General features: G+C 51.7%; 1 protein-coding gene across 11 annotated transcripts; it reads right to left on the bottom strand.

Moving 5' to 3' along the window:
• Nucleotides 1-1,707: 1,707 nt before the first annotated feature.
• ST6GALNAC6 (ST6 N-acetylgalactosaminide alpha-2,6-sialyltransferase 6) lies at nucleotides 1,708-15,959 on the bottom strand. Of its 11 annotated transcripts, none has more exons than XM_053561466.1 (7): nucleotides 15,795-15,959; nucleotides 14,528-14,712; nucleotides 12,891-12,981; nucleotides 11,147-11,264; nucleotides 8,624-9,030; nucleotides 3,670-3,777; nucleotides 1,708-3,017 (listed from the first exon to the last, which is right to left on the bottom strand). In XM_053561466.1, exons 4-7 carry the CDS (start codon nucleotides 11,213-11,215, stop codon nucleotides 2,720-2,722), a joined length of 882 nt encoding a protein of 293 aa, XP_053417441.1. In that variant the 5' UTR covers nucleotides 11,216-11,264; nucleotides 12,891-12,981; nucleotides 14,528-14,712; nucleotides 15,795-15,959; the 3' UTR covers nucleotides 1,708-2,719. The 11 variants fall into 11 exon arrangements, with proteins under 11 accessions (XP_053417441.1, XP_053417381.1, XP_053417419.1 ...); XM_053561406.1 differs by having other exon boundaries at nucleotides 11,147-11,326; nucleotides 14,658-14,712; nucleotides 15,795-15,958; XM_053561444.1 differs by having other exon boundaries at nucleotides 11,147-11,326; nucleotides 15,775-15,957.
• Nucleotides 15,960-16,129: the final 170 nt, after the last annotated feature.

The raw sequence follows: 16,129 nt of genomic DNA, 5'->3' as shown, positions 1-16,129 counted from the left end.
ACCCGTCTCCTCTGGGTCCTCCCTTAGGGAGTGAGAGTTTAAGGAGTTGTGCTCAAGGCCCACCAAAGTCCCACCTCCTGATGCTAAACTGAACTTCCCCAGAGCCCACCCCTGCAAGACTTTCTCTTGATGCCAACTTATGGATCTCCCTTCCATGCCCACCAGTAAACAGAGAAAGGGCCCCAGCATTCTGGGAGAAATTGTACCTGGAAATCTCTGACTAGGCCCAGATTCCCAGATTCGGCCTGGGGTTGGAAGTATGCCATACTTCCAGATGCCCATACACCCACACTTGGCTTCAGGCTCCCCAGGTCTTGACTTTGCAAAGAGTCTCTGTCCCGCCAATACTCTTCCCAGCCACCATTACTGTGTCTGATCAGCTTTTGGGCCCTGCCCATCCTGCTTCAGTTCCCCTCTACTTCTTCTTTTTTTTTTTTTTAGAGGCAGAGTCTCACTTCATTGCCCCCGGTAGAGTGCCATGGTGTCACACAGCTCACAGCAATCTCCTACTCCCGGGCCTAGGCAATTCTCCTGCCTCAGCCTCCCGAGCAGCTGGGACCACACGTGCTGGCCACATTGCTCAGCTCTTTCTCTGTTCCAGTTTGGCCGGGGCTGGGTTCGAACCCACCACCCTCGGCATATGGGGCCAATGCCCCACCCACTGAGCCACAGGCGCTGCCCCCACTCTACTTCTGAAAGCAAGGATCAAGGCTTTGCCCACTTTGGGTCAACACTCATGGCCCCTTGCCAACGGGCCTCAGGTAGTCTCATGTCTCACTACTGTCCCCCACTGTGGCCTCACCATCTACTAAGTAAGGCTGTGGGTCCCACCAGGCTTTGATTTGAGCCATTCTCCCACATTCCCTCCCTCATCAATTGTGAGTAACACAGCACAGTACATGGCATGTGGCTGCTTGCTGACTACACAAATTGAGAGACAAATTCAAGGTGCCATTCTTGCCTCCCAGCGGTTGTGGCCCACCATTCAGCTGGCCCAGGGCCCAAGGAAAACTCTCTTTCCTGTCCCCAGCAGCACAGAGACCCTGGGAGATCCCAGCAAGCTGCCTGCCCTTGTCTCACACAGTCACCCTTTGTTAGATCTCGCTCCCAAGGGCATCTTATCTGCCCAAACAGGTTGTAATCTCCCAAGTCACAGACCCCTGCCTCCTGCCAACTTGAAATAAACAGCTCTTCTGTTAGAGGCTGGCAGTAAGACAGAGTTCCCCAGCTCACCACACCCCAGCCAGGGTCCCAGCCCTGCCAGATTCCCCCCTGTTGGGCTTAGTAGAAAATTTCCCCCAGGCCCTCGAGCTGAGCCAAGCCAACCTCTGGCTTTGTGGCCTGGATTTTGTTCTCCCAGACCCCTCTACATTCCCTGCTGGACCTCTTCCCCCCAGCTTCCTCAGGAATTCTTCACAGAATCATGGGGGGTCCTCGGGGAGGGGAGGACCCTGGAACTGGGATCCTTGGATGCAATGTCCCATTTGGGCCAGATTTTGGCCCATGAAGGAACTGGGGCTCTCAGAGGTGAAGTGACTCTACCAAGGCCACACAGATACAGTAAGTAGAAACAGGAAAAACCAGGTGGGCTTGGCTCCCACCCACCCCCACCTCCAAGGCCTCAGGTCTCCACTCAAGCTGTGAAATGTATGGGGGGACCAGAGAGCTGAGCTTCCACCCAGGACACACAGGACGTGAAGCTGGAGCTTAGGTGTGTTTATTCCAATACAAATCATTACAAAACCAAGTCTGCCCAAGTCTGGGGCAGTCACCACTCCCCCATTACCCCAATGTGCAACAGCTCGCTGCTGGCCTCCCCTGGCGGATCCCTCTCACCCCACAGTCTCCTTCTGGAAGCCCTTCCCTGCCAGGCTCCCAAAGGGCAGGGGCCAAACACACCCCGCTGAGGCCCAGCTTTAATAAAGTGCCTGATGTGGAGCCAGGGGACATAGTTCCCAGCTCCCTATAGCCATCCCAGGCCAGTCCTAAAGTCTCCTTCAACAAGTGGCAACATCACTCTGTGAGGACGGTGAAGGAGGCCTGGCCCTTTAAGAGCCAAGCTAAGGACAGCTGGGCTGAGGGGCTAAGAAAACAGCAGAAGGCTTGTCTCATTTCAGTCAGAAACCCCCAACTCTGGGACAGTGCTTGGGGGACTCAATCTCAGAGACAACAGGCCCAAGGATAGTTGGTGGGGCCATGGGAAGGGGCCTCAGACCACCTTAGAACCTGACACGGGACGAAGGGTGCCCAGAGAGGGCAGGGGTTTGTCCAAGGTCATTCAGGGCAGAGCCAAGACCCGGACACTGACCTCCTCTGCGGCTGCCTATGACCCCCACAATCTCTTCAATTCCACAAATTCTCTGGCTTGGCCTCCAGACAGCTTCCACCCCCACATGATCTCTTTCTGATTCTGGGAATTGAGGGGGCAACACCAAGTTCTCAGTTCCTTGGGACAGGACTCCACTGTCCCAACCCAGGAGGGAGTGATTAGGGGCCCATTCCTGGGGCTCTGAACCAAGACTTCATGGGAAAGGACATGACCTTAGCCTCAGACTGACTCAGAAATACCCCTGTACCCTGATTGACTAAGCTCAGACCCTGACAGGACAGGAAAGACACCCCTGATTAACCACGTAGACTCCCAAATCCCTGATTGGCCAAGGGATACCCCTAGGCCCTGATTGGCTGGAGGATATATCCTTGTCAGGGCCCTGAATGACTAAGAGACACTCCAGCTAGCCTTGATTGGCCAGAAGATGGCCCGCAGTCGAATCACTGGGAGAAGAGCCACTTCTCCTGTGCCCCTCCTGAGGTCCCACAGGCAGGGTAGCCTAGGTCCAGGAGGGGTGGGAGAAGGTGATGCCATACAGCTGGGCCCAGGACGAGAAGACCCTCTTCTCAGTGATGAATCGGTGGTGATTGCCCTTGCGACTGTGCTCATTCTGGATGTAGGTGACACACTCGTCCGGCCCCTTGGGCTCGTAGTAGTGGTAGGGTGTGCGCTGCAGGCGGGGCCGCTGGCTGGGGCAGAGCAGGTGGGGTGGTCATGGCAGGGTGGGCACTGGCAGGATCCTTGACCTGTCCGCCCCTCCCCTGCCCTGCTGTAGGACTTCAGCAGAGGAAATCCCTGGCCCTCCCCAGGCCTCAGTTTTCCTCTGTAAAATGAGTGTAGGGTGGACTTGGTTTATAACCATCAGACTTTTTTTAAATGCAGTGGCACCTTTTCCTTTCCCCAAGAAGGTGGCAGTGTAGAGTAGAGGTGGGAACTGTGGGCACAAGAGCCTGGCCCCAGCTCCTACGGTTGGTAGGACTTTAGGCCACTCATAAAACATCCTCCTCAGTTTTTCTCATTTCTGCAGCGGGGAGAGTAAAAGTTCCTATCCCTCAGGGTTGCTGTGAGGAGTCAGTGAGATAATAAACATAATCACACTTGGTAGGTGGTCAGCACTCAGTAAAGTATCGCTGTCACCTAGTGGGCTTTTCAAATAATTACTATTAATGAACAAACTCTGGCTGAGCTTGGGGTGGAGCCTTGATCTCTGCAGAGCAGTTTGAATGAAACAGAGGCCCTTCAAGGCATTCCCAGGCAAGGTTTCCAGATCCCCCAGCTCCATCCTGCAGCCAATGGCAAAGCATTGTCCTGGGAGGGCACTGGCTAGGCGGACCTACCTGCAGTAATTGGGAGGAACCATGCCGTAGACGTGCACATGGTCACACAACTCCACCGCGATCACCATGGTAAACCAGCCTGTGCTCAACCATGAATGGGACTTTTCCCTGGGGACAGAAAGGGGTCATGATGAGGGGCACATAGGCAGAGGGATGGAGCAGGCTGGGAGAGGTGGCCAACCCACATGGAGTTTCCTGTAATTCCTCCCACCCACACAGCAGGCTCTACTCCCACTTCAATTCCCCCCAGTCCAAACCTGCTCTGGGAGTATGGCCTATGGCAGAGGGCTATCCAGGCAGAGGTGAGAGATGCGAAGGGAATGCCTTTGAGGGGAAAGTGGGAATACACTCCCAAGGAGACTGGTCACAGGCGACAGACTAGGAGTGACCATGACAATAGAGCATGCTAAAAGCAGCTGTGCCCATGCTAGAAGCAAACTCCTACGGAGAGAATAATGGGAAATGGTCATGCTGGAGTGACTGCAGTTCACAGCAAAGCCTGAGAGTAGCCCTGAACCTAAACCTGTGCTTCCATCACAGTGGCCACTAGCCACTGTGACACGTGCTTGATATGTGCTGTAAGTGTAAACTCACACTGGATTTCTTAGTATGAAAAAAATGTAGAATGTATCATTGATAATTTTTTTGATATTGATTATATATTGAAGTGAAAATATTTTGCATAGGCTTGGCGCCCATAGCACAGTGGTTACAGCACCAGTCACATACACCAAGGTTGGTGGGTTCGAAACCAGCCTGGGTCAGCTAAACAACAATGACAACTGCAACAAAAATAGCTGGGTGTTGTGGCGGGTGCCTATAGTCCCAGCTACTTGGGAGGCTGGGGCAGGAGAACTGCTTAAGCCCAAGAGTTTGAGTTTCCTTGTGACGCCATGGCACTCTACCAACAGTGACATAGTGAGACTCTGTCTCAAAAAAATTTAAAAATTGGGCGGCGCCTGTGAGAAGGGCGCTGGCGCCATATACCGAGGGTGGTGGGTTCAAACCCGTTCCTGGCCAAACTGCAACAAAAAAATAGCCAGGTATCGTGTCGGATGCCTGTAGTCCCAGCTACTCTGGAGGTTGAGGCAAGAGAATTGCCTAAACCCAAGAGCTGGAGGTTGCTGTGAGCTGTGAGGCCATGGTACTCTACTGAGGGTGACAAAATGAGACTCTTGTTTCTAAAAAAGAAAAAGAAAAAAGAACAAATTTTGCATATATTTGTTACAAAGTGCTACTTGGAAATATGTTTTAAAAACCCCTCTAGTCTCTCTCACCTCTTTTTTTTTTTTTTGAGACACAGTCTCAAGCTGTCCCCCTGGGTAGAGTGCTGTGGCATCACAGCTCCCAGCAACCTCAAACTCTTGGGCTTAAGCGATTCTCTTGCCTCAGCCTCCCGAGTAGCTGGGACTACAGGAGCCTGCCACAACACCTAACTATTTTTTTGTTGCAGTTGTCATTGTTGTTTTAGTTGGCCAGAGCTGGGCTTGAACCCACCAGCTTCGGTGTATGTGGCCGGCACTGTATCCACTGACCTACAGGCGCCGCCCTCTTACCTCTTATCATTCATGAGAGGGACCCACTTCCAACTCTCCTTGGAAGTGCTCTAAGCTTTCTCTTTGCTCTTAAATGTCTCTGTTATACTAAAAATGAAATAAAGAAACAAACCTCTAGTAAGACTGACAAAGAAAAAGAGAAGACACAAATTACTAACAGCAAGAATAAAAGAGGCCAGGCACCTTGGCTCTTGCCTGTAACACTAGCACTCTGGGAGGCTGAGGTGGGAGGATCACTCGGCTTAAGAGTTTGAGACCAGCATGACAAAGAGCGAGACCCTACCTCTACCAAAAATAGAAAAATTAGCCAGGCATTGTGGTGGTGCCTATAGTTCCAGCTACTCAGGCGGCTGAGGCAGGATTGCTTGAGCCCAGAAGTCTGAGGTTTCTGTGAGCTACGCTGATGCCAGGGGACTCTAGTCTGGAGAACAGAGTGAGACACTATCTCAAAATAAATAAATAAATAAATAAATAAAATAAGGCTGGGCACAGTGGCTCACGCCTGTAATTATAGCACTCTGGGAGACTGAGGAGGGTGGATTGCTTGAGCTCAGGAGTTCAAGACTAGCTTAAGCAAGAGCAAGACCCTGTCTCTAAAAACGACCCAGCATTGTGGTGAGTGCCTGTAGTCCTGGCTACTATGGAGGTAAGGAGGCTGAGGCAAGAGGATCACTTGAGCCTAAGAAGGGTGACAAAGTGAGATTCTGTCTCAAAAAAAAAAAAAAAAAAAGCTGAGCATTGTGGGGAACATTTATAGTCCTAGTTACTTGGGAGGCTGAGGCAAGAGGAGCACTTGAACCCAAGAGTTTGAGGTTTCTGTAAGCTATGAGGCCACTATACTCAACCCCAGTGAGACTGAGTGCGACTCTGTCTCAAAAAAAATAAAAAGAATAAAAGAGGGGAAATCACCATAAAGCCTGTGAACATTCAAAGAATAATAAGAATACTCCACAAACAACCACATTCGTACATTTGATAACTTACACACGATGGGCCAATTCCTTAAAACCTACAAACTACCAAACTCACCCAAGATGAAATAGATAATCTTATAACTATTCAGGAAATCGAATTCATAGTTTTGGGTGGGTTTTGTTTGTTTGTTTGTTTTTAGAACTCAGTCATTCTGGGGTTGAGTGCCATAGCATCATCATAGATCATAGCAACCTCAAACTCTTGGGCTCAAGCAGTCATATCCAGCTATCTATTCTATAAATATATCATAACCATGTAGGGTTTATTACAAAACTTCAGAGCTGACTCAATATTCAAAAATCAGTATAATCCATCATATTAATAATCATAAGAAAAACTACATGATCATATCAATTGCTAAAGAGAAACATTGATAAAACTCAATACCTGGTAATGATAAAAATTCTTAGGAAACTAGTAAAAGAAGGGAAACTTCCTCAACTTAAAGGGGTAGCTACAAATGCCTACAGCTAACATCATATTCAATGATGAAATATTGAATACTTTCTCCCTAAGACTGGGACCAAGGCAAGGATGTCCACTCTCACCGCTGCCAATACAATTCCACATTGTATTGAAAATCCTAGCCAATGCAATAAAGCAAGAAAAAGAAATAAGAGGCAAACTGGGCATAGTGACTAACACCTGTAATCCTAGCACTCTGGCAGGCTCAGGCGGGTGGATTACTTGAGCTCAGGAGTTCAAGACCAGCCTGACCAAGAGTGAGACCCCATCTCTACTAAAAATAGAAAGACTAGGTGGGTGTTGTGGCAGGCACCTGTAATCCCAGCTACTTAGGAAGGGTGAGGCAAGAAGATCGCTTGAGCCCAAGAGTTTGACACCATAGCATTCTAGCCTGGGAGAAAAAGTGTGACTCTGTCTCAAAAGAAAGAAGGAAGGAAGGAAAGAGGGAAGAAAGGAAGGAAGAGAGGGAGGGAGGGAGGAAGGGGCATACAGATTGGACAGGAAGAAATAAAATTGTCCTAATTTGCATACAACATGATTATCTGTATAGAAAATCCCAAAGAATCTACAAAAATCTCCTAGAATCATACATGATTTGGCAGGGTTACAGGATAAAATATCAAAACACAAAAATTAAATTTATATATTGTTTCTACGTGTTAGCAATAAACAACTGGGAACCAAAAAGTTCTTCTGTATAGCCATGTATAATAGCTCTAATTTTTTTTTTAATATTTAGGTATAAATCTAACAAAATATGTATAGGAGCTATATGTTAAACCTATTGGGTTTAATAAAATACATGAAAGTTAATTTCATCTGTTTCTTTTTAATTTTTTAATGTGGCTACTATAAAAATTTTAATTACATATGTGGTTCCCCATATATCTTTTTTGTTGTTGTTGTTGTTGTTGTTCTTGAGACAGACTCTCACTTTGTTGCCCTTGGTAGAGTGCTATGGCATCATAGCTCACAGCAACCTCAAACTCTTGGGCTTAAGCAATTGTCTTGCCTCAGCCTGCCAAGTAGCTGGGACTACAGGTGCCCGCCACAATGCCCAGCTATTTTTCAGAGATGGGGTCTCGCTCTGGCTCAGGCTGAACTCAGGCTGAACTCTTGAGCTCAGGCAATCTACCTACCTCAGCCTCCCAAGTGCTGGGATTACAGGCGTGAGCCACCTTGCCCAGCCCCTTATATTTCTATTAGATAGAACTGGCCTAGCTTTTCTAGGGAGATCACTCATAGCACGGCATGCTGGGAATGATGTGTCCCTAGAATAGAGAAGGCTAGGAGCAACTGTGTGCTTAAAGGAAGACATGCTGGGAATAGTGAAGACTTTACCTTAGGTATGCTTATGGGGAGCTTCTCCCAGAAAGATGCTAAGAGTGACTGTGCAACCACAGAGCAGAACATGCTAGGAGCCCTTGTGCCCGCAGTGCCATACATGCTGGGAGGAAGCCCTCCTGGGGAGATCAGGCCATGCAGAGCATGTTGGAAATGACCCTTTTTCTTTTCTTTTTTTTGAGACAGAGTCTCACGCTGTCACCCTGGGTAGAGTGCCGTGGCGTCACAGCTCACAGCAACCTCAAGCTCTTGGGCTTAAGCGATTCTCTTGCCTCAGCCTCCCAAGTACCTGGGACTACAGGCACCCGCCACAACGCTGGCTATTTTTTGATTGTAGTTATCATTGTTGTTTGGCAAGCCTGGGCCAGATTCAACCTGCCAGCTCCGGTGTATATGGCTGGTGCCCTAGCCATTGAGCTACAGGTGCCGAGCCAGAAATGACCCATTTTAACAGCTGGACAAGAAGAGGACTCTCCTGAGAAACCCGACCAGAGGGTGGGAAGGAGTGAACACACTCTGGGAGAGGTACATGCTGGGAGCTACAGGCCTTCTGGGCAGAACATGCTCAGAGGGACCACAGGGCTGGCCAGAGGGGTCAGGTGGGAGGCTGGTACCTGTCCTTGCCCGTCTCACCCCGGAAGAGGTCGTCAAATTGACGCATGCGGGTGGGAGAGACGGCATAGGCTTCCATGTTCGGGAACGCCAGGCCTGCCCGCTGGATGACACGCACAAGGCTGCCCTGGGGCTTCTGCATCTTGCTTGGGGGGCCCCAGAAGATGAACACGGTTTCAGGGGTCCGGTTAACGAACTCCTGGGGCCTCCGCAGCACACGGAATACACTGGAATGAGCCACCACGCGGAAAGTGGTCTTGTTGCCCACATCAGCTGAGTAGCCCGTGGTAGGTGCATCATTCATGCGGATCGTACACTCAGCACGCTCAATCTCTGGGCCCAGCTTGGTGCCCAGCAAGTGGCTGGAGCTGCTGACAATCACACACTGGTGGCAGCGGGAGGGCAGCGTCTGGGGGGCAAGGAAAGTCAACATTATCACGGCTACTTAGTGATGAGCCCTGTACTCTATACATTGAGGTCCCAGGAGCCAAGAATTACTATGTCCATTCTAAAGACAGAGAAGGTAAGCCCCATACATTTAACATACAACAAGCATTTCTAGCAAGCTGGCTAATGGCCAACTACTTAGGATAGAGCAATGAGTGAAACAGACTCAGCTTCTGCCTTCAAGAAACTCAGTCGGGAGATGGAAAAGAATGTAATATATGCCAGAAAAAATATAAAATAGGGGCAGGTGATCAAGAAAGACTGAAGCAGAGGCTACTTTAGAAAGGTTGCCTAGGGCTGCGCCTGTTGCTCAGTGGGTAGGGTGCCAGCCCTATATACCAAGGGTGGTGGGTTCGAACCCTGCCATCTAAAATAGCAGTGGCAACTGCGACAAAAAATAGCCGGGCATTGTGGTGGGCACCTGTAGTCTCAGCTACTCGGGAGGCTGAGGCAAAAGAATCACTTAAGCCCAAGAGTTGGAGGTTGCTATGAGCTGTGATGCCACGGCACTCTACCAAGGGTGACAGAGTGAGACTCTGTCTCAAAAAAAAAGAAAGAAAGAAAGGTTGCCTGGGGTGGCCTGCTTGATCAGAGACCTAGAGGATGAGAAAGAACCACCTGGAAGAACATATTCAAGGCAGGAGAAAACCCCAGAAATACACGATTCTGAGGTGGGAGCAGAGGTGCATGTTGAAAACCAAAGGAAGGGAGCTCAGAGTTAATAAGCCAGAGAACGGAAGGTCACACAGCTGGAGAAGTGCAGTGCCAGGATTTGAACCCAGGTCTATGTGACCACAAATTCCCCAGTCCTCAAAGAGGACATCTTTCTAAATGCACCCAAGGTGTGTCCCAGAAACAAAATAGTACCTTACTATTAAGGAAGGGTGAAAGCCATTCTGGGGCTCCGTTTCTCCACTCAGGGGGTCTGTTTCTCCCCAGGTGAAATGAATAGGTTAGAACCACTTGCCCTCTGTGGTCTAATTTTTGCCTATGAAATTCCCAGTTACTCTTCAAGGCTAAGCTCAAATGCCACCTCCTCTGGCAGCCTTCCCTGAGCCCTTACTCCAAGGTCCAGCCACAAGTCCCACGTACACTGACCGGCAGTATTTCCCACTTCCCGAGCTCTCCTTCTCTGGCTTCCCCTATAAGGCTGAAAGCACGACAAGCCTCTCTCTGCTTCATTCCTTCCCACATCACCCACACACAAGCTGTTCCACTTTTCTTCCTCTTTTAAAGGTTCTTAGCGTAGAGAAAGAGTCATTTAGGTGTTTTTCTGTCCCTAAACACTTCCTAATGGGCCCTTTTCCAGTGAGGGTTATGTCTAGAGCCCATGGCCTTGTGTGTGTAAAGGCCTTAAAGAAAATCTAGAAGGTTTGGTGAGGAAAGAGAGTACTAAAGGGTGAACCCCAGAAATACCACCTAAATTAACCTGAATTTCATGGCTACCCAAAGGAAACATAAGTCCACATGAAAGACTTTTGGCCTCTCTAGATAGCAGCAACTTAGCAGAGGTTGGGAAAATACCCTGTGTCCTTCCTCTCTTTGCTGTGTGGCTATGGACAAGTGACTTCACCTCTCTGAGCCTTGGTTATCCCATCTCTTCAAGAGAAAAATTAATGCTGACCTCACAGGATTTGTCTGAGGATTACTAGAGTCCACAGTGCCTGCCCTTGATAAAGGGCAGCCGTTATTACTACTGCTTTTGTATTGTCAAGTACCTTCTCTCAAGCCCACGCAGATTCCCCAGCAGAGACAGAAGGCAGTGAAAACCAGAGATACATTTCCAAAGGGATTCTGACTTAAGAGGTGATAGGATATTAGCACTAAAGCTAGGGTCTTAGAGAGAATTGAGGCCCAGAGAGGGATAGGATACTTTACCAAGATAACATTGCCCGCAAGGGGGATGAAATCATGGGGGAGCCAGGGCCTAGACTCCTGGGGTCCACCTTTCCTTTAGGAGGGCTGGGAGTGGTGGAGAAAAGAAACGGTGAAGGGGAAGGAGGGAGCAGTGATGGCGGGCAGTGGGCAGGATCTGCCACCAGGCACTACCAGGGAGCTTCCCAAAGGGGCTGCTCTACCTTGTTGCCAAGAATGGGAACATAGCCATCAGTGATACTCCACTTCTTGAGGTTGACGGGCCGGCGCATGCGGCCCCGCAGGGAGCCATAATGGAAGACCTCATTGGCACTGTTGGAGCTGTAGAGGATGAGGATAGTGATGAGGGCAAAGAGGATCACGAACACTGCTGACCGTTGCTCCTGGAAAGGGGAGAGGCCAGTGAGGGCCCAGCTGCCCAGCAAGCTCAGTGCCCCGCCATCTTGGTACCCACCATCCCTTGCTAATGCTTAGTCTTTGTTCCAGACCAGTTTAGGTACTATCTCCTCCAGGAAGGCCTCCTTCAGCCCCCTCATTTCCCTCCATCACAACACTGACTGATCATACTGCATTCAACCTGCCATCCCTCTAATTAGACCATGAGCTCTGAAGACTGAGGTTTAGTCAGCCTCACACCTCACAGTATCCCAGATCCTAAGGCAGGGCGTGGAACACAGAAGGTTCTTGGGGTGGGAGATGGTATTGCTGGACTGGATTGGATATGTGTGTCAGGATTCCCTACAGCTGCAGCTAAGACTAGAGACAGACAGGACATCTAAGTGACAGGGTCCAGGTCTTCCCCCAACAATAACTCCCCATAAGTTATTGACGTTTTGCCTTTCAGCTCCAAGTTTACCCTTTGTGTCTGTTCTGTGGAAATAGATCTGGGGCCTTTAAATATTTCTCCTCACTAATTAGCTGCATATTAACCTTTGTCAGAAGAGGGTGCCGAAAAGATATTGCACTAGGAAAGGCATTTGCTTCTTGGTTCTGGTGGACTTGCTAGGGAGGCTCCTGCAGTGCACATGGATTCTCTAATGAGGGCATCTTCTTCAGTGTCCAGAGGCCAGCAGTGCCAGCAGTTAGCAGCACCCAGAAGCTTCCTCAGGCATCTTGCCCCAGACAGAATGCCTCTGGCTCCTGCTATAATCACTTCTCCCAAGTCTAGCTCCTGCAGTGCACTCAACCCTTTACTGCATCAAGAGGCCAGAAGTTTCCCCTTTCCTGGGCCGGTTTTGTATTGGAGCCACCCAATGGGACATAGACATGCCCTCTTCAGCAAGGCCTGAATCTCAGCCCTCGTGGTAGTGGGGAGGGTCTGCTCCTTATATCCGCTAATCCTGTATTCCTCAGAGTTCTAATCACTGGTTAGTCCAATGCCCTATTATAGTTAATAAGGCTTTGTGTTAAACTTTTCCTATTCAATTACCATGTGGCTTTTCTTTCCTGATTAGACCCACCCCACCTCTAAACCTCAGGTTCTGCCAAGGGTGCAGTGGATCCTAGGGAAAGGGTGTGCAGGCCCAGGCACAAAGTAGGTGAACGAATGAATGGTGGGGAATCCCCACCTCCTCAAGGTGATGCTCATGTTGTATCACCTTTGACTCTGACCACTGCCCCACCTTACCTCCTGCTATCCTCCACCTCCCTCACCCTCAGCACTCCACAGTCATCTTGGCTGATCCTTTATCACAGACAGACCAGTCAAGCCTAGGAAGAACAGAACTGACGCTGGGCCCAGACACAGGCAGGAGCCTGCCTCAAGCCACTTAGCAGATCTGTGGCCAAAGTATGGCTCATACCTGGGCCTCCCAGGCATCAGATGCTCCTCAATGTAAAGGAGAGACACACTCATGGTGATGTGGGTCTTAGGTAGGTCCCAAGGAGCGCATTCCAAAGAGGGAAGTAAGGGGTTCAAATAGGGATAAGAAATGAAAGGGAACTTACTTTGTTGTTACTCATCTCTCTCCGGTGTCTGCTGAGGGGTAGGGGTCGGCGTCCTGCAGGTGGCCCTGGGGGCAGGGATGTGGGGTCACACCTGCAAGCCACCAGCAAGGGTTATGACCTGGTCACCCTCCTCTGGATTCAGCTGGTCAAATGCTACATCTTCTATACTCCCTACTAGCTCTCCTTCATACCTAGAACTTTAAAGCTCTGGGCTATATCTACTTTGCAAATGGAGACATTGAGGTCCAGATAGGGCAGGAATCTGCTTGAGGTCACACAGCTTGGTGGTGGTAGAGCCCTGCACCTGTTCCTGCCCATTCTTCCCTCCCTGAGCAGGAGCCTACCATAACACCCAGGCAGCTGGCTGGGGGACCTGGCCCCCACTCAGTGGAAGCCCAATTTGCACCCTGCTCTAAACCCTGGATTGGGTCCCTCTGGCCTCAGAATAAAGTAACATTCCTGGTAGGTCCCAATGCCTCTGCTCTCCCTCCCCCCAGGTCTGCCTGGAGGACCCTCCCTGCTACAGCTGCCTGACTCCCATTCATCCTCCAAGCCTGAGGTCCTCACTGCCCCAGGCTGAGTTGCTGGGTGGGGGCACAGTCCACACAGGCCCTCCTCCAGTTTCCCCTCTGCCTCCACAGCCTCAGAGATAGCATGTGCAGGAATACGGCTGAGGGAATTAATTCATAAACCAGTAGGATCTGGGGAGTTAAGGGCACAGACTCCAGTCTGAGAGGCCCAGTTCTAGTCCCAGCTCCACCGCCGTCTCTCCCAGGCTCTGACTCCGGGTCACATCCAATGGCTGTAATCACAGCCCACCTTCAGGAGCTAGGCAAGGGGCCCCTGGGAGACAATGCAGCCTTGGGTGGCCTTCCTTCTTGCGCCAGCCCCACAGCCTGGCGGTGAGGGGACCAGCCCAGTTCTGTTCCTCACTCTTTAACTGCCACCCCCATCCCCAGGAGCCAGCTTTCTTCAGATTTCAGTTTCCCCACCTGTGAAAAGGAAGTACGGTGTCCTCCGACAGAAACGGGCCAGAGGGCAGTAAGGGAGTGTGTGCAAAGGGAGAAAACTGGGGCTCAGGGCCCCTCAGCTCAGTCCCCTCCTCCGGGGCCTGCCAGCTCCGGCCACTCTCCCCACCCCCTGACCTAGCTGCTGTTTACTCCTACACTGTCACCAGAATAACCCGAGAACCTCAGGCCAAAGGAGGCTCCGCACTCCTCCATCCAGATTGGTCAGGTCTTGGCTCCACCCCCTCTCCAACTCCGCCCCCTCCCCGCGGGGAACCCACCCCCCCTTACCAAACCGGGCCTCAGGTTTCTCCATGGCCAGCCCCTCACAGCCAATATGGGAAACCTCTGAATCTCGCCCAGTCTAGGCCCATTGGTACAGACCAGAACACTGAGGCTGTACCGCGGGGCCTCAGTAGGTCAAAAGGAAGGAGGGAATGAGCGGCTTGTCCTTGAACTCAAAGATCATCAGGGCAAAGGTCATCGTCAGCCTTGCCACCTCTGGCATTCAAGGCCTGACCGAGCCAGCTGCCTCTGTCTCATTGCGTCTTACTACCCTTTCTTGCGCAGGCCCCGTGCTCCAGAAACACTAGAGCACTCCAGTTCCCAGTCCACCCCTCACTTTCCCACCTTTGCCTGAGCAGTGCCCTCAGCCAGGACCACCGTCGCCCTGGCCAGCCCCGTCACAATCCTGCTCTGAGAAGGCCATGGTCAGTACAGCATGTCAGGTGCCAGTGCGAATCCCGGTTCCACCACTTACTGGCTGGAGGGCCTTGAGCAAGCCATGTGACCTCTCTGAGCCTCAGTTTCCTCATCTGTGAAATGGGAATAATAAAAGCAGGTAACTCAAAGGGTTGTTGGAAAGATCCAAGTAGGTGTGGCAAAGGACACACAGGATTTGAACATGCTGTCAGTGCCAATGGCTGTTAGTCTGGTGGTTACTCATTGTTCAAAGGCACCTTTCAAAGGACCAGTAACGACCCCACCACCACCACTCCAACCCAGGAACGCATGCAGGAGCATGCTAAGCATAGACTACTCCCTGAATCCTCCTGGCAACGCCTGCTAGGCCCTCTTATTCCCCATTTCACAGATAAGGAGACTGAGATTCAGAGTCCACGTGGGGAGCCTTGTTTACAGGGAGTAGCACAGGCCAGGGCTGAGTCTGACACTCCCTGGAGAATCCCCCTTAGCTGGAGAGGCCAGAGGCCACCGTGTGTGCTTAGCACCTGGCCAGGCACTAGCAGCAGGGAGCAGGCCTGTTAAAGAGTGGTCTGCTCAGGCTGGGGAGGCAGCAGCCCAGGGCGCTGGTCCAGGACCGTGGACTCAAGCCCCAGGGCATGGACTCAAGTAGGAGGGCTGAGCTGGAGCTGAGGGTGGGGGCCACACCCTGCCTGGTGTTTAGGGGCTTCCCTTCTTCTAACCCTGGGAGTCCCCCTCAGGGTCGGGACGCCCCCACGAGCCCGCGTGGGAAGAGGGCTCAAGGGAGAAGGGGGAAGGGGGTCCTAATACTAGGATGATGGGGGCACCAAGCTCATGGAGTCCACCCAGGGAGCTCATCCCTGCAACCCCCCCTAGAAACCGACACCCTCCCCAACTCCTGCATTCCGCGGATCCGGAGCCCCAACCCCAGCTGAGAAGAGATGACAGGCAGGACCGCAGCAGGGTCCCCAGCTCTAACTGGGTAGTCAGCCGCAGAAGGCCCAGCGAACCTCGCGACAGCCTTTGGACGTAAGGACGGGGAACTCGGGGTGCGGTTACCCTGGAGAAGTGGGTCTAAGGGAACCCCCGAGCCCCGGCATCAATTCCCATCCACAGCGGTCCACGATCCTCCTCCCCCCAACCCCGGGCACAGGCAGCGCTCCTCCTGGCCCCACCTTGCGCGGGACCCGCTCACCTCCGCCGGGGAGCGCCCGGCCCCCCGCGGCCCCCTCACCCCCCTCACATGGCGCCGGGAGCCGAGAGCTGGGGTCCCTCTCCCCAAGCCGCCAGGCCCAGCCGCAGCCCAGACCCGCCGGGTCCTAGCGCCGCTTCTCGCTCTCGGCCTGGTCCAGGCCTAGGAGGCGGGCGGGGCCTCCGGGACCTTGGTGACTCCGCCCCTGGGCGGTGCCGGCAGGGGTCCCACCACCGGGTGAGCGCATCAGTTTCCCCACTGAGCGGCCCGTAGTGACCACGAAAATACGACAGATTTGGGGAGCTTTGTAGCGTGAGTCAAGCCATTTCTATCTTGTT

Source organism: Nycticebus coucang, chromosome 2 (assembly GCF_027406575.1).
Source record: "Nycticebus coucang isolate mNycCou1 chromosome 2, mNycCou1.pri, whole genome shotgun sequence".
NCBI classification, from domain to species: domain Eukaryota; kingdom Metazoa; phylum Chordata; class Mammalia; order Primates; family Lorisidae; genus Nycticebus; species Nycticebus coucang.
This window is presented reverse-complemented; position numbering and strand designations above follow the sequence as displayed.